Source organism: Paroedura picta, chromosome 1 (assembly GCF_049243985.1).
Source record: "Paroedura picta isolate Pp20150507F chromosome 1, Ppicta_v3.0, whole genome shotgun sequence".
Classification (NCBI taxonomy): Eukaryota; Metazoa; Chordata; class Lepidosauria; order Squamata; family Gekkonidae; genus Paroedura; species Paroedura picta.
In genome coordinates, this window is record NC_135369.1 from 173,101,825 (window position 1) to 173,125,177 (window position 23,353).

A 23,353-nucleotide genomic window follows, 5' to 3' on the forward strand; every position below is an offset into this window, starting at 1 on the left:
AGACTGAGCATGCCCACGTTTTGTTGCGTTGCAGCTTCCCCCCCCCCACCCTAAAAAACTTTGCAGCCCACCGCCCCGTGTTGTTTCGGTTCCAATCGCCTATCTCATATTGTCCCCGTTTTTGAAGCTTGCCATTAGCCCCCTTCCGATTTCAAAGGTCGACTGCAAAATAATCATAATAACAACACAGCCCACCGGCGGGGGCGGGGCTCTAGCGGGTGCTTGGCCCGCGGGTTACGCTTCCTCCTCTCGTAGGGCCCGCCCTTTGTGGCGGAGTTGCGCGGGACTTTGCCGCTTTGCTGCTGGAAGAGGCGGTCGCGGCGGCCACAGCGGCATGCAGAACAAGAAGCAGCGGGCCCCGCGCCCCGTGGTGGGCAAGAGCGGCGGCGATGGTGGCGGCCAGTGGGTGATGGTCGCTCCAGGTAAAAAGAAAAACCTGCATTTCCCCACACTTTCCTCCGCAGTTCTCCATAGGTGGACTTCTCTCCTGGGTGGGTGCAGGTCGAACGTTTGGCAATTGTTCTTTCCTTCTAACAAGGATTCCTCTTCTTTCTTCATCTCTGCATTGTTGTGCGGTGTCTGTTTTCTTCGTATTATTTTTAAAAAGCTACGCTAGAAAGCCCGCCTGTTCAGAAGTTGACTTTCTTCGCAAGCCCTAGTAAACTGAGGAAAGATAAGAAGGGGAGGGGGGAGGAAAAATATAAATAAAATACGTTAGTAAATAAAAGCGTTCAGAAAAGGTCGAAGAGGTGACGGTGAATCTTAAATATCAGGGCTCTCTCAGCCTTCCCTCCTTCACAGGGTGTCTGTTGTGGGGAGAGGAAAGGGAAGGCGACTGTAAGCCGCTTTGAGACTCTTCCGGGTAGAGAAAAGCGGCATATAAGAACCAACTCTTCTTCTTCAGTAATATCAGGGCTCTCTCAGCCGTTTTGAGATTCCTTCGGGTAGAGAAAAGCGGCACTATCAGGGCTGTGACGAGCCCAAGATCACCCAGTTGGCTGCATCTGGAGAAGCAGGGAATCAAACCCAGCTCACCAGATTAGAAGCCGCTGCTCTTAACCACTTCACCACGATGGAAATGTAGTATCATAAGAAGAGCCCTGCTGGATCAGACCTGTGGTCTATCTAGTCCAGTGGCCAACTAATTCCTCTTGGAATCCAGCAATAGGGTGTAGCGCCTGAGACCTTCCCCTGATGTTATCTTCTGGCTCTGGGGTTCAGAGGTTTTCTGCCTCTGAATGTGGAGGTTCCCTTTCGTAGCTGCTGATAGACCCATCCTCCATACTAGTGAGGGAACAGGGTAGTTAAAGAGCATACAAGATGTGCACAAAATGCACATCTTAGTGCATTGATATTATAATGCCAGGTGCTATAAAATAATGCCAACAAATACAGGCAAAAAGCATATTGGTGCAGGAGCGCTCTTAATATATGAAAAACTACTGTCAAAGACAAACCTCATATATTCAGGTGTGAAAGCCCTGCAGCTTCTGCTGGCATGAGCAGGCTAACTTGAAGGAAATGGCTGATTTCTACATTTCTGAGGCAAAAGTTCATAATGGCTGTTGCATCTGGAAAAGACCTTTGTTATTTGAAAAGCAGTAGCATGGCATAGTTGTTGGCCTTCTCTCCGGACTTTTGTAGGTTTTTATGAAGGTGTACAGTAAGTCTGCACCTGAGATCTTAAATTTTAAGAACTGAGAAGGGAGTTCAGAAATGTAATATCTGAAGCGGCCCAGATGGTGTCGCTGTGAAGACATTACCAGTTCTGTAGAAACTGAAAGCATTTGATAAATTAAGAAGAAACGAAACAAAGTCACTTGAATGCTTTGTTTTTCTAGTAAAGCAGCCAGTATATCCCAGGCAGCTCTTTGTAGGTCAGAGTCTGTGTGCTGTTTGTTGTGAAAATTTATATAGAACTTGTGCTTCAAATATAAGCCACGAGGAAATAAAATGTAAAAACTGAACTGAGGCTTGTGGTAGCTGAACACTGAATAAACAAACAGGGATGTGAATAGGGAGAGGTGAGGTAGGGATATTATTATACGTTTGGCACTCTTCTGTGTTGTACCCATGCTCCATTCTTTTTTGTTACATTTTGCAAAACAACACGCACACACATTTTACTTTCCTGACTAGAGGAAGAGGCAAAGATGTGTTATGACTAAGAAAATGCCCAAACGTTATAAACGGCATCCAACACTCAGTGAATTTATCTGAATGTTGGAAATTATTTTTCCGGGCCTTTTGATACAGACTATGGAACCATTCACCCTCCAAAGGATCTTCTAACTCCCTCCCCCCCCCCATTTTGCTGCTCATACCTGTTTAACATTTTACAGTGCAACACTGTCCTTCCTGTCATAGGCTTGCTAACATACTCATGAGCTTCTGTCTTATTTCACACTAGTTTCAAAGCCCCTTTATAAAAAGGGGTTTTGAAAGGGGAGAAGGCGCGTGAGTCCAGCAGGGAGGGAACCCCCAGCAGCCGCGCTTCGCGCGACTGCTAGGGGTTCCCTCGGGCGGCGGTCTGACGCTGTGAGAGGCGCTTTGCGCCTCTCGCAGTGTCAGTCCGGGAGCAACTGCAAGCCGCGCTGCGCGCGGCTCGCAGTTGCTCAGGCTGGGAATCGGAGGGACCAATCGGCAGGCGCAAAGCGCCTGCCGATTGGTCCCTCCGATTGTCTGTCGTGAGGAAGGGTCCAACCCGGACCCTTCCTCATCACGGACAAAGCCCACCTCTAGGGGGCTTAACGAATTATTTAGTCCGTGGCGCCACGGGCTGTTTAAAGATGTGGTTATACAACCCTCTTGTGAGCATACTGCCCCACCACACACTCAGCGCCCCCCCCCTCCCCACACACACACACTCTTGTAGTCCCTGCTGATCGCCTGTTGCTGGCCATTCAAAAGCCCTTATTTAACACAAAATAAAATCAGGGCCCTGTTGGAACTAAAACAGCTCCACAGGGCCTGCAAAATGGAGCTCTTCCACCAGGCCTTCGATCAACGCCAATGAAACAATGACATCGACCAGAACCTAGAGACCCCCCCCCCCCATCACCAACTACACCTTGCAGACAGATATGGCAAACCATAACACTGAAATACAAAATCATGAGTTATAAATGTTATCATTCAACGTTCAGCACTTCAGTATTATGAGTTTCCACTGTTAGAAATATTTATGTTCTCAGTTACTGTATGTTCTCTGTATCACACCATGAAGTTTACTGTAAACCGCCCTAAGCCACAAGGGAGGGCAGTATATACATTTAATAAAACAAATAAAATAAAACAGGGTACAGAATGCCCCCTTTTACAGCATTGGAAGAGGGAACTGGGAGATTAAAGTGCTACATTGGCCTTATTGGCTTGAGAGAGCCATGCTGACGGTTCATACTTGTCTATGTTGCAATTGCATGGTTAATTATAATATTCTTGTTGAAAATACACTATATGTCTACATTATTTAGCTAGGCTCCAGGTGTTGGCTGGAGATCTGCTAGAATGACAGAAAATATCTTTTTTGGGGGAAAGTTGACTCCATGGCATTATACCCTGTTGAGGTCCTTCTCCTCCCCAAATCTTGCCCTCTCTAGGATTCAACCCCCAAATCTCTAGGGGTTTCCCAACCCAGAGCTGGGAACCCTATGGCTGTGGGCTGATTCTTGCTATAAGCCAGATCGAGAGTCACAGGGCAATTCTAAGAACAAATTGAGAGTTCAGGAGCACCTTTCAGACCAAGTTTTATTCAAGGTATTAGCTTTAATGTGCACGCACACTTCCTCAGATACAATGTCATGGAATGGAAGTAATCAGTTCATATTTACAGGCAAAGTGTAAGAGTAAATTTACAAGCAACATAATGAAAATGGTTAACAAATTCCAGAGAGAAAAAGTAAAAAAAAAACAAAAAAACAGCAATTTGTATTTGTTTGTGTTCACTTGAGATTGAATTGCATAAGAAACATTTTGTGTACAATACAGATGTCCACATTAAGAGAATAATGAGCAAATATATAATCAGTTGCTGTCAGCAGTTAACTGAGACCTTGCCCTATACCCCTTCCTTTCCACTCAAGCATGGGAGATCTAGAGCACGATCTTATCTGGTGGGGCATTTCTAGGGGTGTTTCCGCACAAGGACCGATGTTGCCAATTGGTTCCACAAAACAGAAACGCTATTTTAAGAAGTGCAATCTCGGCGTTACGCATACCTGCATTTGTAGTGGAATCCAGTAGCGTTTCATTCGTTTCCCACAGGTTTCCGGTCTTGCAGGAATCTCTAGAAAGGAAGCGATTTATTCTGTGCTTGGTCCCGCCCCTGGCCGTCAATCAAACGAACAGCCAATGGGCGGTTGTTATCATGCTCCGGAAAAGCCCCTTTCCCTTTAAGCACAGGTTAAAAAAAAAAAAAACACGTTGCAACAAATATGCCTTGATTCTTCCTGACCCATCTAACTGGCATGTGAGCTGGCGAGTCATCGTTACCACGCTCCCCCGAGTGGAAAAAAATCTCTCTCCCTGCACGGGCGCGATTTTTGGCCGAAAATAAAGGGAACTTGCAAACGGGGCTGTGTTGTGCTTGGGGACTTAGGGGAGCTTTAAAGCACTTCTGTGGAGGGACTGTAGCCGGAGAAGCCTCGCTGGGTGAATGAAGCCTCGCTGGTTCGTTGCTTTCCGCTCGTTCTGAGAAAAAAAAAATGGCGATCGCTTTGCCAGAAGTTTGGAGGAGAGACCCAGGGGGAGGGACTTTGTTGGAACCGCAACAATGGGAACGCACAGGTCTTTTTCGCTAGTGTTGCAGATTGTTCGCAAGAGTGTAGTGCTTTTTGGAGGGTGAATCCACTTTTCCCGATTTCCCTAGAAGCGCTACAACAAATCACTTTTCGCGGAACTGTTGCAGGAGTGTTGCAGATTGTGTGTGATGTTTTGCGGAACTGCAAATTAGTAGCGTTTACAATATGAAAGCCTTCTGCTACATTAAAGTTGTGCGGAATGGCCCTAGGAATACTTGGTGGGAGTAAGCCTCCCTGAATAGACTTGAGCAGGATTTTGAGCAGATCTGCTTAGCGTTTCACTGTTGGATATTTTAAGGTGCTAACTGATATGCCTTCCTCATTACCATTTGATTGTTTTCAGAGTCTGCAATTAACCCACCAAAGAAGGCTGGTAACAGGCCGTTATTTACCCAGCTACGGAACCCCAGTACAGGTAAATTTGACATTATACAATTTAATGCTTTTATTCCTTTACTTCATTTATACCTCACCTTTTTCTCACAGTGGAGATTTGTGTGCTACGGTGGCTGCTGCTCACAAAGCAAACATTTTAAAGTTCTTTGTGGCCAAGCAAATCTCCAGTAGCGATTAAGAAGCCTTGCTGGGCTTAAAGCCCTCTCTTACCCACTTCTTAACAATGCTTGGTGGGTACCTGGTGCCCGGTAGCATGATGTTGGGGACCCCCGCTCCAGCATGCCCCTGTTTTGTACTTGTAGAAGCCTGCTCCAGAATCAGATACACACTCACACAGACACACACACACACATTCTTCTGAAAGTTTATTTGGTTCTTTGGATGGGATGACACCAATGAAAGCAAATCTGTTTTTATTTTATTTTTTAAAAACTAGGACAAGCAGCCTTGTACTTGTTCAGCAGTGATGCTCGCCAGCTCTTTGAAGTAAAAGCTTTCCATGAAGAATACCGTTCATGGTTCATCGGTCAGGCGGTTCAGCAGGGTGAGTGGAACGGAAAGGCCTGTCACCCTTTCCTCCTGTGAATTGATATTCAGGCACTACTGCTGTGTAGCTTTTCAGATAACAGATTTCCAGACTCTAGTGTGGAATAGGGATGGGATGAAGGAAGCTGTTTCGTGCCTTAGTGCTGCTGAGAAAGGAATGGGGTAGACCATCCCAAAAAGATAATAGAACTTATGTGCACGAAAGCTGTGTGCAATAGGAAATAGAAGGATTGGGTGTTACTGAGGAGAAAAGTTGGATGGATACTACCCATTTTTATTTTATGTGTTTGGGGCACAATGAAGTATTTAGGGGTGACGTTTGTATGTGTGTACATGCGCAGCAGGCAGTTACAGAATCCATGCTTAGTGCCCTGTTACTTCTTAAAGACACTGCTTGCCTTTCAAATGCAACTGTCAAATCTTCTCAGCCATGGTTTCCTTCATGGTGCCTCAGTAATACCAATTTGAGCAGCAGAGAGAGAGGATGGCTGGGGGGAAACTGATTTGCTGAGCTCAGTTGCAGTCCCGCTTTCTTTGTAGCCCGAATTATGAGGAAAGGGTGAGGATGAAAAATTCCCCAGTTGTTTATCGCACAGGGCACTGCTTGGGGAATGACAGCTTGGCTGGACATCACCGTGGTAATGAGACTTTCTGTACAGGTGATTCACAGCACAGACTTGCAAAATCTTTTTTTACTTTTTTATAAAACATTTTTCATTTTATTTATGTTACATAGTACTTATTGTATGCTAATAAAGGCTGATGGGGGGAAAATGATAGACGTTACAGAAAAGAAAGGAAAGGTTTGCATCTCAGAATAATTTATATACTTCTTCTGAGAAGGTGTCCCAGCATTCTTGAAATTCTTCTTGTGGTCTTCTATTGACCAAGTTAGTAAGCTTGGCCATCGCAGCTAGTGCTCTGTTCTTCTCTGCCCATGAGTCCAGACCGGGGGGTTCTTGCTGTTTCCATCTTGAAGTGATCTGTAGTCTGGCAGCAGCAGTTGCGTGAAAAAAGAATGATCTTGTATGGACAGGGAAGGAGGACTACTGAGGGGAAACTTGTTTTGAAAAGCATTCTACAGTGTATTATGTATTTTTTACCCAATACTGTTCGATACAACTGCAAGGCCACCACACATGAAAAAATGAACCAATTTTACATCTCCAACATAAAGCTTTAAATTGGCTAGACATTCTGCTAATATCCATGGGGGTTAAACACCATCTATCTATAAAACATAACAGTTTTTGCATAAAAGCTTACATTTAGTAAGCTTTATGTTTCTAGACCAGAGCTGTTCTCAAACTTCAAATGAAATGTTCTTGACAAAATTCTGCATCCATTTTACCATGGACGTTTTCACTTGCTCAGGTTGTTTCAAGTTTCAATAGATATTTGTATAATCTTCCCAACTGATGCAGTTCATCCAAAATCTGTGTTTTTTTTTTTCAAATGTCGCTATTGAATTGTTTTCTACTGTCAAAGTTGCCTGGCATTTTTCTTTATTGGTACAAGATCCATCCATGTATCTAGAGTGCAAGATGAGGAAACACTTGGGAAATAGTAACACAACCAAATACATCATACAAAAGAGTATGTTGCTATTTCATTTTGAATTAATTTTTTATCGCTTGAAAATATGTGGGGGGGGAGAACCTCTTTAATTAGCCTCTGTAAGTTTAATGGATCTTTCTTAACTTGCAAGAAGCGTTTTTGTTTTATTCAAATCTTTTGGAAGAGCAGAAACACGGACGGAAGGTCCATTTTCACTAAAGCCGTCTTAATCTCTAAGTTACTTGCAAAACTGCCATTCTGGTTGTGACAACTGTTCTTCTGCCTTCAGATGGGCGCCTGTTCTTCGCAACACCGGTGGATCCCTTATTTTTTGTCTTGTTTTATCTTGCCAAGGCGGAGGAAGAGGTAGGTAACCGGACGGGTTTAAAGAAGGCAATAAGTAACGTCCTTCCCCTCCTGTAACTAAAATAATTAGCAACTAGGGCAGAGGATCCTGACCTGTTTGAGCCTGCAGGCACTTTCAGAATTCACGATAAGTGCAGGTCCAAAATGGCTGCCACAAACAGCGTCCCAGGCCAGGAACTTGGGTGGGACCCTTGACGCCTCCCTAACTATGGAGGCTCAGGTCGAGAAGGTAGCCAGCCAGGTATTTTACCATCTTCGACCAAGTTTGGAAACTAGTGCCCTACCTGTCCCCTAAACACCTGGCCACGGTGCAATGGTCACCTCTAGAATAGATTTCTGTAACTTGCTCTACACGGGCCTGCCCTTGTCCTTGATCCAGAGAGTCCAGCTGGTACAAAATGCAGCTGCTAGGGTCCTCACAGGAACACCATGGAGGGCCCACATCCAGCCTGTGCTGAGGCAGCTGCCAGTTGCCAGTTGCTGTCCAGATCCAGTTCAAGGTTTTGGTTTTAGCCTTTAAGCCTTACACGGGTTGGGACCCACATACCTGAGGGACCACCTATTGCCCTATGCCCCCTGCAGGGCCTTATGCTCTGCAGGTGAGAATTTATTGATCGCTCCCAGCCCCAAACAAGCATGTCTGGCCTCAACCAGGGCCAGGGCTTTTTCAGTCCTGGCCCCGACCTGGTGGAATGAGCTCCCAGGTGAGCTGTGGGCCCTGTGGGACATTCCAGCGTTCCGCAAGGCCTGTAAATGGAGCTCTTTCTGCAAAACGTTATCTTTTTGCATTTAACGAGTCTGAAACGACTGTTTGTTCCTCTTTAATTCGTTAACATCATTTGGCATGAATAAATTATCCATCTTTCTCACACCTTAGTATTAAATTATCTGAGGCTCAAAAATGCTTCTGTTAATGTTCTATCAAACTGCAGTGATCTTTTCACCATGTTTTGTTTTTGCAGCAAGGGAAGTTCCAGCCCCTGGATCAAATTCTGGTAGATACAGAGTTCTCGGCCTGCACAATGTTGTTACAGTGCACAGATATCTCAAAGTATATTCATCACATCGCAGAAGAAAAAGGTACAAAATTTGAGAAGGGGAATTTAGCAAGTCTGTGTATAATCCAAACAGGCAGACATGACCTTTAGACTTGTTTTGGGTCTGGGTAGATTCTGGTATGAATAAGTTTGGTAATTTATGAGAATCAGTCCTTATGTTTTGGACATTGCTTCCATAAAACATAGAAGGATCATTTGATTTTTCATCTCTTCCTGTCATTTAGGAGGCTGTCTTTCAAATAGGAAGCTTTTAAAAAAAATGTGTGAAATGACAGCTAAGATCTTTTCTGCACTTATAAATGCCAGGAATATAACTTGAAATCCTGAATCGTTGAGCCATGCACAGAATAATTCCTCCAGTCACCTTGTTACCTTTAAATATATCTGTTCCATTTAATATTGCTGGTAAGGCCTTGGAGGAGGAGCATGTCTCATGGCTTAAGTGCAACTCAGCGCTTAACACCCAATCATTCCACCAAGGAATCACTCCTCCCCCAGCCAGCTTGCCTGTCTGTCCAGCGGCCAGCCAATCGCCTTCCGTCCCCCATCCCTGACCACCCCCTCCTCCTTCCACTTCTCTCTGAGGCTTGGAGGCTGCAGATCTATGCTGTGTGGAAGCTGCCGCTGCCAGTGAGTTCCTTAACACCTGTCTGCAGCCTTTCCAGGTCCTGATGGGAGGGGGAGACCGTCCGCAGAGTTCTTCCACCCCCCCCCCCCAATCTAGTGCCCGTTGTATTCCTGAATGCAACAGGCTTGGCCCCTAGTACTGAAATAAATCCCCTCCTCTAGATTTGTTTTCCTTGAATGTCATGGAAGTGCTAACCAAATACCCTTTTCTTTTGCCTGTGATCCTAGAAACAGGGAGAAGGAAATTTTATAAGTACAGTGAAGAGAAAATATTGAAGTGGCTAAGAAAGAAGGTACTTTTCTGTGTGTTTGTTCTTAATCGTGAAAGCTTTTTGCTTATATACATTTCTACCCTGCCTTTGTTCTCGGCCAGGGCCACCAAGGCAGCTTTTCTTTTGTTAGTATTTGCATCAATACTGTGACTTAACTACGGATTTAATAGTAACTTGCTAAATTCAATGCTGTGATAGTGATAACGCCATGAGCACAGCATGCCAGGAACTTCCTTGCAAGTCACCTTCAAAACCGTGAAGATTTTTCAGGTTCATTTGGGGATTTCTTTGTTGTCGTGTGGCTCTTCTTCATTTTAAAGGCATGGCTGTAGGAGTCAGCAACTCATGTCTCAGTGGGGACCAGGTAAATGTTAGTCATTAACTCCTGGACAGAGGTTGTTTTGATTTGCAGTAAAACTGATGGTGCCTTTACATGTATATTTTATCATGGCAATATTTTGGCCTCTTGACAGGTTATCCAGACAGTGCAAGTATTAAAAGACCATGATGTGTGCGTAGGAGGAAAAGTGCAGTCTGCTACTTTTATCAGTAGTAAGAAGCTTGCTGGTGCCACAGAAGGTAAGAGGATTACAGTTGGCTTGTCTAGCATAAATACGTAGCCACAATTTTTCTTAGTGTGACATCTCCAGAATTGTATTGATTTACAATGCCTTTATGAGCCTCTTGTGGCACAGAGTGGTAAGGCAGCAGGCATGCAGTCTGAAAGCTCTGCCCATGAGGCTGGGAGTTCAATCCCAGCAGCTGGCTCAAGGTTGACTCAGCCTTCTATCCTTCCGAGGTCGGTCAAATGAGTACCCAGCTTGCTGGGGGGTAAACGGTAATGACTGGGGAAGGCACTGGCAAACCACCCTGTATTGAGTCCTCCATGAAAACACTAGAGGGCGTCACCCCAAGGGTCAGACATGACTTGGTGCTTGCACAGGGGATACCTTTACCTTTACAATGCTTTTCTCCCCAATGGTGGAGTGATCATGAAAGTGTGAGATTAGGACCTGAAAAACCCAAATCTGAATCCCCACTCTGCTGCAGAAGCTTGTTGGGTAACCTTGGGCCAGTCAGATGCTCCCAGCCTAACCTACCTCCCAGGATTGTTGTTGTGAGGATAAAATGGAGGTGAGGAGAATGAGGTAAGCTGCTCTGGGTCCCCATGGAGGAGAAAGGCAGGATATAATAAAGTGAATAAATAAATACAGCTGCTTTTATAATCTTTCTCTTCTCTGCTTTATCCATACAACACCCCTGTGTGGTAGGCTAGCCTAAAAGAGAGTGACTTCTCTGAGATCGCCCAGCAGAGTGGGAAGTCAAACCTGCATCCCTTAAGGTCCTAGCCCAATGCTCTACCCCAGGGCTCTCCAACCTTTTCAAGCTTGTGGGTGCCTTTGAAATTCTGTCACAGCATGGTGGGCACAACCCCAAAATAGCTGCTGTACTAGGCAGACCCAGTTCCAAAATGGCTGCCACAGGAGGGCGGGGCCATCCATAAAATGGCAGGGAGATGATGCATAACTCATCAGCACTTAAGGTAAGAGCTCTCATTAACAGAATCCCTTTTAAATGTAATATAGTGTTTAAAAATTTTTTCTTGCATTTACTGGGGAGAGTAAATGCGAAGGCACCATGGGCACCACCCCTTTCCTTCCTCTGAAGCTTTCCTTCCCTGCCTACTAAGCGATCCAATGTAGGCTGCTATTCATGTGACTGCTTTCTTGCATGTTAACAGCAGCTTCAATTTGGTCGCCTTGTTATTATCATGGAGCCAATTTTGAGCCTTTGCAGCCAGTGTGAGCTCTGACCTGTTTTGGTTCCAGCAAATGATTCTTTAGCCAAAAAACAAGCTCTAACCCAGTGGCTTTTCCAGTCATAATTCCTTTTAACTTTCATTGTTGTCTTGTTCGCCATTGTAGGTTACTATTCTGAAAGTATTTGACAACAATGTTGTTTGGAAAAAGTTTTATCTTTATGTCTTATTTGAAGTAATTTTGCCCTACACAGTTCCTGCTGGGCTGTTTGATTCTACATTATATACATTTTTGTCTTTGCTATAAAAATGTATGGCAATACATGAAGTACAAACTCAGTGGAAGCCTGCGAGAACAAAAAGCACAGAATGCTGTCGTGAACAGATGGCAAGAGACATCTGCTCCCCCACCCTGTTTATTACTCTGGTTTTATAAGATCCAACCTGTTGAAAAGTTCCTTCCTTCCTTCCTTCCTTCCTTCCTTCTTTCCTTCCTTCCTTCCTTCCTTCCTTCCTTCCTTCCTCCCTCCCTCCCTCCCTCCCTCCCTCCCTCCCTCCCTCCCTCCCTCCCTCCATCATAGATATAAAAATTATTAGACATAATAAAACATTAAGATCTTAAAACATGTTGGGGGAAGTGGAGAATAAAATTAGTCCTTATAAAAAAGACCTAACTGTTCTGAATAACTGAGTGGAGAAGCCTCTGACTAAAAGGAGGCAGACACTGACTGAGAATAAATACGTTGGAGACTTATTGCGTGAAGTGAGAGATACGAGATTAAAATACCATCTTATTTCATTTTTCTGTCGTTCAGAGGACTATATTCGCTATGCTCATGGTTTAATATCGGAATATATTACCGAGGAGCTGAGTGCTACACTAGCTAAGTATTTACGGTGAGTGAAAAAATATAATATGGGTTTGTAATGGGTGGGAGGATTTTCCTGAGATGGTTGCTGTGACATTTTCCCTCCCCTTGGATGAAATCAGTCCCACCCAAATTCAAGGATACGAAAACAAAACATACAACAACAAACCCAACAGCATGCCGGTAACCCTCAATCTCCCATCCCCCAATAAAACATCTAAAAAGGGGAATGGGAAGAAGGGGCCCCAGTCAGATCTTCCTCGTCATGTTTGACTTGCTGTGTATAGAGTGGGAGATGGCCAATAGGATTCGCACAGGCTTTGTCAGTTTTGCAGACCTGTTCTTTAAATGGGGCAAAATACCAGGTCCCAGCCAGCAAAACTATTTTCCATCTGTCACAGGAAGGTGCACATTGTGCTTTTCAGGGAAATGTGATGGAACTCTTTGTACTCTCCCCAGCTGCAATTGTGTGGATTGAAAAGTTAGATCAGGGTTTCATGAAACCCTGGGGTTTCTTGACAGTCCTGGAAGGGTTTCCCAAATGGGTGGAAGTTAATTAATTTTAATATATATATTAAATTTGTTAAATATTTATCAGGTGCTATGACCATATATGGTCATGTTGACCCACCTACCCCCCCACACCCTCAGAGTGGCCAGTGATGGGCTTGGAGGGGGTGAGAAAGGGAGGGGCCCCAGGTGGGCCTGTAGCCAGCTCTGCTTCCCAACCCTATTTTGCACGATTTTGCCACTTCTGGGGTTTCTCAAAGCCTGAAGAACGTTTTAGGGGTTTCTCAATGGTAAAAAAGTTGAGACTGACATTTATTAGTGTATAGGGGGATTGTCCAATCTGTCTGCATAACAGTTGTAGCTACTCAGCTACATATTTTGCATTGTTGTATGTTGCCTGTGTGTAGCTCTGCCATATGAAAAATAAATAAATCCCTGCCTCTTAACTATATAGGATTTTTAAATATACTTTGAGAACCAAGCTCTGTCTATTTCATTACACAGAGAAGACCCAGTCTCTCCGAATAATTTTGAACCTTCTCTGCCCGCCAAATAGCAAGGCCCCTTCTGCTTTTCTGCCAGATGCCCTGTGCAGAACTAGTCCCTGGGATCAAACTCCCCTGTCGGTATAAAAATGTAATGGCAACAATTGACCAGAGTCCATTGTCTTTGCCTTGTAGACTGCCAGAAGTTGCCGTTCCTCCAAAGGAGCCCCTGCCAAAGGTAAGGAGCTGCCTGGGTCATATGCCATCGACTAGCTGTACACAGTCAGGGCACAGGAGAAGGGTCAACATGTACATGTACACAGAGTTCTCTAAAATTGGTTGCCAATTGCTGCCCGGGTCACTGGTTGCCAATTGCTGCCCGGATCCGGTTCAAGGTTTTGGTTTTAACCTTCAAGGCTTTACGCGAGTTGGGACCCACATACCTGAGGGACCGCCTATCGCCCTATGCCCCCTGCAAAGTCTTACGTTCTGCGGGAGAAAATCTGCTGATCGTTCCCGGCCCCAGGGAAGCACGCCTGGCCTCGACCAGGGGTAGGGGCCTTTTCGGTCCTGGCCCCTACCTGGTGGAATGAGCTCCCAGGAGAGCTAAGGGCCCTGCGAGATCTTCCATCATTCCGCAGGGCCTGCAAGACGGAGCTCTTCCGCCAGGTTTACGGTTGAGGACGAGGCTAACATCTATGCCCCCCCCAGGGACCCGGGACCTGGGATTGAGATTGGAGATTAGTACCATCAGTACCCCCTCTCCACCTGCTTGTAGTAGGAGGGGGAGGTTGATTAGCCTATCTTGCCAGGTTAGCTTGCTAACCGATAATGTTATATTGTAATTGTTGCTGAGGGTTTTTAATGGATTTTATTGGGGGTTTTAAAATGTTGTAACCCGCCACGAGCCGTAAGGGAGTGGTGGGCAATAAATCGAAAGATAATAATAATAATAATAAAATTCACAGAAGAAAAGGAAAGGCAGAACTGTCCTGAAATACATTTTTTCTATCCTGGTTGTTGTGGGTTTTCTGGCTTGGATAGTCACGGTCTGGTAGTTTTAGTCCCTAACACTTTATCAGTAATTATAGCCGGCATCTTCAGAGGCAGGACATGGCAAGATGGGAATCTCTCCATGCCAAAGTGTGGAGTGTACCCTTCACATCCTCCATGCTTTGGCAGTGATTTGCTGCATATTCAGTGGCTGAATTAATTATCCTTTTTGCTTCTAGCAACTTTTTGGTACAAGTCTTACAAGTGTGAACTCTTTTCTTCGAGTAGATGTTTATAACGGTGACAAGTTGTTACCTGCGTATGGTGTTTGGGATAAGGCACACTTAAAATAAATTGACTAAATAAAGTACACAATTCTCTCTTAGGGGATTAACATCTGGAAATCTGTCATCCTTGCCAAATACCTGTTCTAGCAGAGACACTCCTGTTTCTTCTGTAAACACACTGACAGATGCTATAAGACTTTCACAGATGAACAAATTCCAAATACTTTAATAAAAGCTGAAAACGAATGTCGAAACCTTTAACCAACAAAGGATCGCTTCATCCCAGGGGTCCCCAGCCGGCAGGCACCATTGGAATTCTGACACACCATGGTGGTTGCAGCCACAAAAAGGCTGCTGCAGCTTGTCTCCAGTCACAAAGTAAAGAACCCTATGCCAGATTGGCAGCTGTACAGCCAGTGAACTTTCCAGTGGCTAATCAGAAGCCTTGATGGACATAAGCGCTACTTGGACTTTTTATGCTCTGGTGTTCTCCCTTGCTTTTGCTGTGACTATCTCTCATGTTTTCTTTTCCATTCTGCATTTCCTCTTGCCTTGACTACGTAGGCCCATTGGATTTTATTTTTGGTTCTGCGTTGAATTTCCTCCCTCCAGCGCTCAGTTTGATTCCCATTGACGTTTCCCCGGGTTTTCTGAGAATGCTTTTGTGGTGGTTTCCTCCTTTGCGTTCAAACCAAGGGTTTGAAATGATTCTCTTGGATTCCCCCTGCCACCCATTTCCCACCTTTTTCAGAGGCCACTCCAGGGCCCACATGGAAATCCTTCCTCCCACTCTTCACCTTCTGCCATTTCTCCCCTTTTCATCAGTGTACAAGTTCCACTGTTGCATGTCCATTTAATTTATACACATACATACGTATGTATGTATTAGCAGGATTAGTCTTGTGATGCTTTTCACTGAACTTGGATCACTAGGGAAAAAACAATAATGGCAGGGAAAGCTTTAAACGTGTGTACGTGAGTATTGTTTAAAGTTTTAAAAGATGCATGCCCTCCCCAGCTGAACATGATGTCTCCTCCTGAGGACATGCATCTTTTTAAACGTTTGAGATCCGAAATCAGAACCAGGCTCACATACTCCTGCCTCCTGTTTTGCATATGGCTTTCATTTAACCAGCAGACTATGCTAAATGCTTCCAACCAAGGCATGGTCTCCAAATCCACCTTGAAGTGCAAAACTTATGGTTTGCACTAAAAAGGAAGCCTTGCATACGGGCCAAGGGCCCATGGTTTAATTTTTGATTCTCCAGACCAGGGGTAGTCAAACTGTGGCCCTCCAGATGTCCATGGACTACAATTCCCAGGAGCCCCCTGCCAGCGAACGCTGGCAGGGGGCTCCTGGGAATTGTAGTCCATGGACATCTGGAGGGCCGCAGTTTGACTACCCCTGCTCCAGACCATGGGTTGGAGTGTAGCCTGAACGAAGGGCCTGACTGTGCAGTGCACTGTTCCCAAGTCCTATCAAGCAGACAAACACCGCAAGTTCCCAGTTGGCACTTAGATTCTCAGGTGTGTGAGAACCAGTTAAGTTCAGGACTATGGCATGCAGGGAGGGAGGGGAGGCGTAAGCTTTTCCTCTGAACCATTTCCATGACCTGAAAATGATCCCTGAGGAGCCACTGTTTGCTATATTGGGGAACCTTGCATGCAGCTTAAGCATAGGCAATCTTTTTGGCCCAAGTGCTGGGGAAAAAAAAAACATGCAGTATCTAGATCTAAAGATGTTTGTGTACCAGCTACCAAAATGCAGGTGGGGAGACAAGGGTTGTACTTGACTATAGCTCAGGGGTGGTCAAACCGTGGCCTATCAGGTGTTCATGGTAATTGTAGTTCATGGACCACCATTTGGCCATCCCTGATACAGATGCTTGGAGCAAACCAAGCTCCAGTGGCACTGCCATTCTCTCACTTTGGACTAAGCTGGTGGTTTTGCAGTTCTGGGAGTCGGTAACAGACATAAGGCAGGCCTGTCGCTTTCTCCAGTACTACCGGCCCCTGTAGTGCCGACAGTGCTTGAGTGGAGGTCTGGCCTTGGGAAGTCACGCAAAATGGTCTGGCATCCTGCCGTGGGCATCCATTCCGGGGTCGCCCACCTCTGGTGTAGCCCATCCGTATAACTGAGTTTCGCTAGCAGGTCAGAGAAATTGTGTGGCAGGGAAAGATAAGCCCCTCTGTTTTTCACAGTTGTTATCCGAATTCTCCCCCCCTTTGCCTGAGAATCTAAGCTTTAGCCAGGAGTGACCTGAGCATTCAACATCTTGACTAGACTCAAGAATAGTAGTTAAGGCCAGAGCCATTTCATCTTAGGCTGAGCGTGTTCATCCCTTTCTGTCTACATGATTGCACAAATGAGTGGCCCTTTTTGGGGGGAGAGCCGTGTGCAAAAATATTACAGCTGTGGCTTGTAGAGCAAACCGTCACTCTAACATTGCAGAAAAGGAAAACGTCAGATGCGCCCGTGGAAGCTGAGGAAGATTACACAAAGTTTAATACAATTGACCTCAAAAGCAGAAAGGTAGGTGGTGTGTATGGTTTTTCTCACTCACATTTCAGCAACTGTCTTTGTGTTCTTATTGGATGCTCCTTTAAAAGGGGGCAAACATATGTACATTCCACATAAGAGAAACGGTGTTCTACTTTTTCACATTCAAGTGGGTAGTCCTGTTGGTCTGAAGTAGCACAACAAAAATACAATCCAGTAGCACCTTTAAGAACAAAGTTTTATTCAAGGCATGAGCTTTCGAGTGCATTGGGCAATCTCCTTTTTAATTTATTTTATTTGGGACAGTGTGAATGTAATGTAATGTCACTTGCAGGGATGTTTCCACGCTTGTGTGGAGATGGATGGGGCCACGAGAACTGGGAAATTTCCAGTTCTAATTAATTATTAGGACAGTTTTATTTCTCCAATGTTTTTGTGAACTACAGCTGAACTCAAAAGGACTGATTGGATGTTTTGGCAATTGGGATATTGTGACACAGTTTACTAATTTGCCATAATTTGCTTTTGCCTTATATCTCCACAGTTATGATGGTGGTTCATTTAGTCTGAGGAAGAGTGCATGCACTCGAAAGCTCACGCCTTGAATAAATTTTGTTGGTCTTAAAGGTGCTACTGGACTCTGTTTTTGTTCTACTTTTTCAGAATAGTGTCTGTTACATTGATTTCTCCCATTTATAGGAAAGTGTTCATAATGAGTTTTTTTTGTTTTGGTGTGTACTTTTTTGTTTGTTGGTGCCAAGGCACAGTTAATAAAAATAAAATAAAAGGACAAGGTAATCTCTTCTAATTGAAGAAGAAGAGTTGGTTCTTACATGCCACTTTTCTCTACCCAAAAGAGTCTTAAAGCAGCTTACAGTCGTCTTCCCTTTCCTCTCCCCACAACAGGCACCCTGTGAGGGAGGTGAAGCTGAGAGAGCCCTGAGATTACTGCTTGGTCAGAACAGCTTTTTCAGTTCTGTGGTCACCCAGTTGGTTGCATGTGGGGGAACGCAGAATCAGATCTGTCTCGCCAGATTAGAAGTCCACATTCCTAACCACTACACCAAACTGGCTAGATATGTTTTTTTTTTAAGATTCAATAAATCAAATCTAATAATAATGAAAGTGGAAGAGTGAAAAGAATTAAAAATGCACTCAAAGCATTCACTTTTTAAAAGACATATTATCCTCTGAACTTTCATTTTACATTGAAATGAGCCAATTGGGGAGAGCTGTCTATAAAAATAAAGTTGTTGTTATTATTAAATGTTGTTATAAAAGTAACCCATTCATTTTGCTGGGTTCTTTCACACAACCATAATCCCTATTTATGTATGAGACTGGTCATGTGAACATCCTTATCAGTCCATCACCTGGAATTATATGCCACTGAGAATGATAGCGTTCCCTCTCAAGTGTATCAAAATAACGTCGTGATAGATGCAGGTGATCACGATGCCAGCACAAATCGGGGAAAGTGTTTCCGACCCCCTTTATTAAGGCCATCCAGCGTAATCTCGTTCCTGAGGAAGCCTGAAAAATTGCAAGCAAATAATGAGTCCTTTTTGACATTGATTTTTGACATGGATGATACCATGCAGCTATCATCCAATGAGCTTGTAGATTCCCATGTACTCTTTAAGTGCTAAAATTAAATTTATAACGATAAGGTATGTTTTTGTTCAGATACAGGTGCTAAGAGATGTGTGCAACAGATGTATGGGGAAAGTGAAGAATCAAATCATAGAAGAAGAAAAAACAATTGTGCAATGGGAATCTTTATACAGCTTTCGCTGTATTCCTATTTGGCTAAGGGCTGAGTGGGTGGGGCCAGTTTTATGTGCCAGAAAATTCCATAAGTAGGAATGGCTTAATTATAATAGCTAGTAGAAGTATAGTGGGCAATACACCTTGATTTTTTTCCTTTGTTTTCCAGGCAAACAAGATGTCAGCTTCTCAGAGAGCTCTAGCAAAAGTTGACAAGAGCGGAATGAAAGCGATTTCTTCTTTTTTCGGTTCAAAAAGCAAAGCAATAAAATGACAAGGGTTTGAAGATATAATTATTGTTTTTCTTAAACCCCAGCTTCCCCCTCCCGCACCTTTGCCTCCAGTTTCCCGATTTTCCTTTTAGTTAATTTAGGCCTCCAGAGTAGAAACGTCCAGTTCTAACAGGAAACTTACAACTTTGAAAGATGAAGTGCAGTCCTATGTCATCAGCAGACTTAGGCTAGAGTAAGACTGCCTAGGCTTGCAGTATTCACAGTGACCTGATCTTTTTTTTATGGGATTAATAATATAGTCCTGTGCCCAGTTACTCCAGCCGAGGCTTAATGAAGCCCGTGGGTTTAGAGTGGAATAACACTGCACTGGATTGCACTTTTAATTCTATAATACTATAAGAATTTGTTTCCCCATTTTGGGGGGGGATAGACCTGATGATGGTAATATACTCTTCTAGAGAAGAAGGCTTTGTTAATTAATGTGCAGCTTTTATTAGTTTTGTTGCCACAATAAATTCGTTTCCACAATGGCTCTTGTGTTTGTGTGTCTAATTATCAAAGGAGCAGGGAGAGATTCATTGCTTTGCTTCCTTTATATTTTCCAAAACATACTGGAATTTTCATTGACTGTCAAAACTTCAGCGTACTCTGTAAAGAATTGCCGGGGGGGAGGGGGAGGTTATACAGGCAATCATATGTATTTTCCATATATGGTTGTCTTGATTAAATGCTTAAAACTGCTAGTGAAGTAATCCATGGAAGACGTGGGAGAGGCAGCATTTTAAAGGGACCAGTTTTAAATATTAAGGGAGTTTATGTATTTCAGGTATCACAGGGCTAAAAGCCGATTTTGGGAGGGCAGTATATATAAATCTAAATGATAGTAATCATAAAAGATTTTGAAACCGTTGCATTGTCCCTTGGATTATTTAGTACATACAGTGTTAAGGGTTACATGTTATAGTAATTTGAAGAAGTGTGCCTGCACATGAAAGCTTATACTTTGAATAAAACGTTGTTGTCTTAAAGGTGCGTTAGATCCAAACTTTGTTGTTAACATTTAGGGCAGGGATCCTCAGCTTTTTTGAGCCTCTGGGCAGCTTTGGAATTCTGATACAAGGGTAGTGGGTACAAATCCAAAAGAGCCGCCACGGGAGGATGAGCCAAACAGAGGAAGCCCAAATGCAGGGGTCAAGAGGGGTGATATAAAACATACGCTGGGAAAGAGGAATAAAAGAATAAAAGTGGTGGGAATTGTCACCAAAACATTATTTTAATCTGCATAGCCAATTGGCTCTTGAGTGGCCAATCAGAAGCCCTGATAGATGAGATCCCCACTTGGCCCCATCCGCATTCTAAAACTCGGCCCCAGGGAAAATATTAGCAGGGCACCATGGCTCCCATAGGGACCATTTTGGGGACCCCTGGCTAATGTAGCCATTACCTTTGCATGTGGGATTTTGGGGAAAAGGTAACATTTTGCCCACCTGGGGGCACTCAAGACATACTACAGAAGACTGCAGCTTGTAAAACCGCTACCAAGATAAACATTAAATATTTACACATCCCTGAGAGTATGTTGACTGGGGTGGTGTGCTCCTTTATTAGCAATGAAAGCCAATAGCAATATTTAAATGATGACTAAAGAACGTTTAAACTCTCAGATTAGATATTGATAGGTGTGTTCCTTTTTTCTGTCACTAGATGTCAGTACGTCACCAGAGGAAGAGATGATGAGGATAAAGTAGAACATGGAACATTCCCAATCCCAAAGCCATTTTAAAGAATTGTAACATATATTGTAGGAATCTGTTATCCAGGTGAGATCTATCAGAGGAGCAGTGGGTGGGGTAGGGAGTGAAGCTGTTTTCCTTTCTGTTATGTGGTGGGGGAATCTCTTCAAGCATCAGATGTCAGCTTTGCTCCTTATAATCTATGCCTAGCTCCTGCTGCATGCTTTTCTCAAACTTAATCACTCAGTAATAAATTCTGTGGAGGAGGAGCCATGTTAAGTGGTGGCTGGCAGAGTAACCTAAAGTCCAGTGACATGCAAGGGCAAGAGTGATGTAGCCATTAGAGCAGGGTTCCCAACTATCGTACCCTATGGTATTGTGGAATGGGGGGTTTCAAATTGGTGGCTGGGGAGAGCCCTTCCATGCTGTGCCTGCCATTTCTGGCTCCTAAGCAAAGAGAAACGAAGTTTCTTTTTAATGTAATTACTAGCAATATTGGGACAGGTTGACCTACCTCCTCCAGTGATGGTCCTGGAAGGGGAGGGCCCCATGCCATTTAAACCTTTGCCACCCAGGCTCCTTTCAATTCCAGGGGGTGTGGCGGGGAGATGTGTCCTGCTGATATCACTTCCTGATATTAAAGCCTTAAAAAAAAATTCAGTGGTACCTCCACGGTCAAAAAGTTGAAAAAGGCTGAGTTAGAGTGTTGGACTAAGATCTGGGTGAACCAGGTTTGAATCCTCATTTTGCTGCAGAAGTTGGCTCAGTGATCCTGGGCCTGTCACATACACCTCGGTCTAATCTACCGTGCAGGTCCTTGTGAGGATAAAATGGAGGAGAGGAGAACAATGTATGCCCCTTTGGGATCTCACTGGGGAGAAAAGAGCATGGATAATGTAAAATAATTAAAAATAGCAGATCTGGCATAAAACTTGATGCAGAACCAATGTTATCAGTATGTGACATCATACATTTGGCAAGTTCTAGTCTCATGCAAACTTATGCCACAATGCATTCTTCATTATTTAAGATGCCACTGGATTCGGTATGATTTAGGCAAGGTCATGGGTCCCTAAGCTTTTTGAACCTGTGGGCAGCTTTGGAACTCTAAGAGAACATGGTGGCTGCAGCCACCCAATGGCTACTGCAGGGGGCGTAACAATGGCAAACTGGTTGCTGCAGCTTACTTTAGTTGCACAGTAAAGATTCTGGTTGTTGTTGCTAGTTGTGAAGTCGTGTCCGACCCATCGCGACCCCATGGACAATGATCCTCCAGGCCTTCCTGTCCTCTACCATTCCCTGGAGTCCATTCTGGTAGCTGCTGCCAAAGCAGCGCTTTTAAAAAACAACACAGCCAACCAGAAGCCTTTCTAAAAATGCTTCATGAACACCATAAAATATGTCAGCAGGGAACATGGCACCACCTTGGGGACCCCTGTTCTAGGTGATGAAAATCTAGATGGGTATTTTTTAGTTTTTGAAGATGGCTTACCACCTATGGTGGGAAAATATTACCCCCCCCCCTCTCTCTCACTCTCTCATGACTCCACTCCCCACTTCCTCTCATGTATCCAAGACGTTGTAAACTTCCCCAAGCCAGCTATGCCGGGAGGGGTGGTCATAGAAATCCAAAAATAAATATAAGATTGAAAAATTCCTTGTTTTCTGGAAGTCTTATGATCTAATCCTAATTAGTTATGATGCCCACACTTGGGCTCTGTAACAAATTGGGATCTACTTTTTTGCCCACAAAATGGGATTCCAAACCACAATCCTGATTCAGAGTTCCTGTTGGTGAATAGGAAACAAATTCCAATTCTAGTTTGAACATCAGAACAAAACGAGCCTTCCATATAATTGTAGAATTTCACCATAAATGTGCAATTCTTTCTCACATACTGCACACACTCCATCTCTCTCCTCAAAATGGAGATTTCCCAGCATTCACATCCAGTGCTTTTGAGGGGGCATGGCATTCTTTCTTCCGATAATATACAAATTATTGTTGAGATTGAAATGTGCTTTCAGTGTCAGAGGCCCACTAGTAGCATGTCAAGTCATGTGATTAGTAATTTGCTATAACAAACACCTGGGTCCATACCGTGTGCTGATTATGTTTTAATTTTTGACTGGCTTCTGTAGCCATTTTTGTAAACAAAAAGAGATAGATAGCTGTAAGCTGTTTTGGTCATGCATGTCTTCTTTCATTCTTCGGCAGCCAAGTAATTTCCTTCATCCTGAAGTGGGGGTATACAGTAACTCTGCTATCACCCAGTAGCAAATCTATTCCTATCTCTTACCCCTGTCTGCTTTTGTCACAACCTTGGTATGGAAAAAAGCACTAGAGGGAGCATTGTACACTAGCTATGTGGATGATGTACTCATCAAGTAGAAAGGCTAAAAGCCTAGCCAGCTGCAGTGAAAAGAGAATGTTTTTAAAATATCACTTCTATAGTATTGTAATCTAAGGCAGTAAGAGTCATGGTCCAGGCTCTGTGTTTTCCGCATGCTATCCATGAAACTATTGTCTTTATTATGCAACCTATGTTTATGCAAGTGTAATTAAATTCATTTGCAGAATACCATTTTAAATGTA

At 44.0% G+C, this 23,353-nt stretch overlaps 1 protein-coding gene across 3 annotated transcripts; it reads left to right on the top strand.

The window, feature by feature from the left end:
• The first annotated feature begins 93 nt into the window (after positions 1 to 93).
• Positions 94 to 23,353, top strand: RNASEH2B (ribonuclease H2 subunit B). 3 transcript variants are annotated; one of them, XM_077311883.1, is made up of 11 exons: positions 243 to 491; positions 5,143 to 5,214; positions 5,632 to 5,739; positions 7,588 to 7,664; positions 8,627 to 8,744; positions 9,578 to 9,642; positions 10,095 to 10,200; positions 12,196 to 12,277; positions 13,440 to 13,482; positions 16,977 to 17,057; positions 18,961 to 19,554. In XM_077311883.1, the coding sequence occupies exons 1-11, from the start codon at positions 335 to 337 to the stop codon at positions 19,063 to 19,065; spliced, it is 1,014 nt and encodes a 337-aa protein (XP_077167998.1). In that variant the 5' UTR covers positions 243 to 334; the 3' UTR covers positions 19,066 to 19,554. The 3 variants fall into 3 exon arrangements, with proteins under 3 accessions (XP_077168013.1, XP_077167998.1, XP_077168007.1); XM_077311892.1 differs by having other exon boundaries at positions 254 to 422; XM_077311898.1 differs by lacking the exons at positions 16,977 to 17,057; positions 18,961 to 19,554 and adding an exon at positions 20,729 to 23,353 and having other exon boundaries at positions 94 to 491.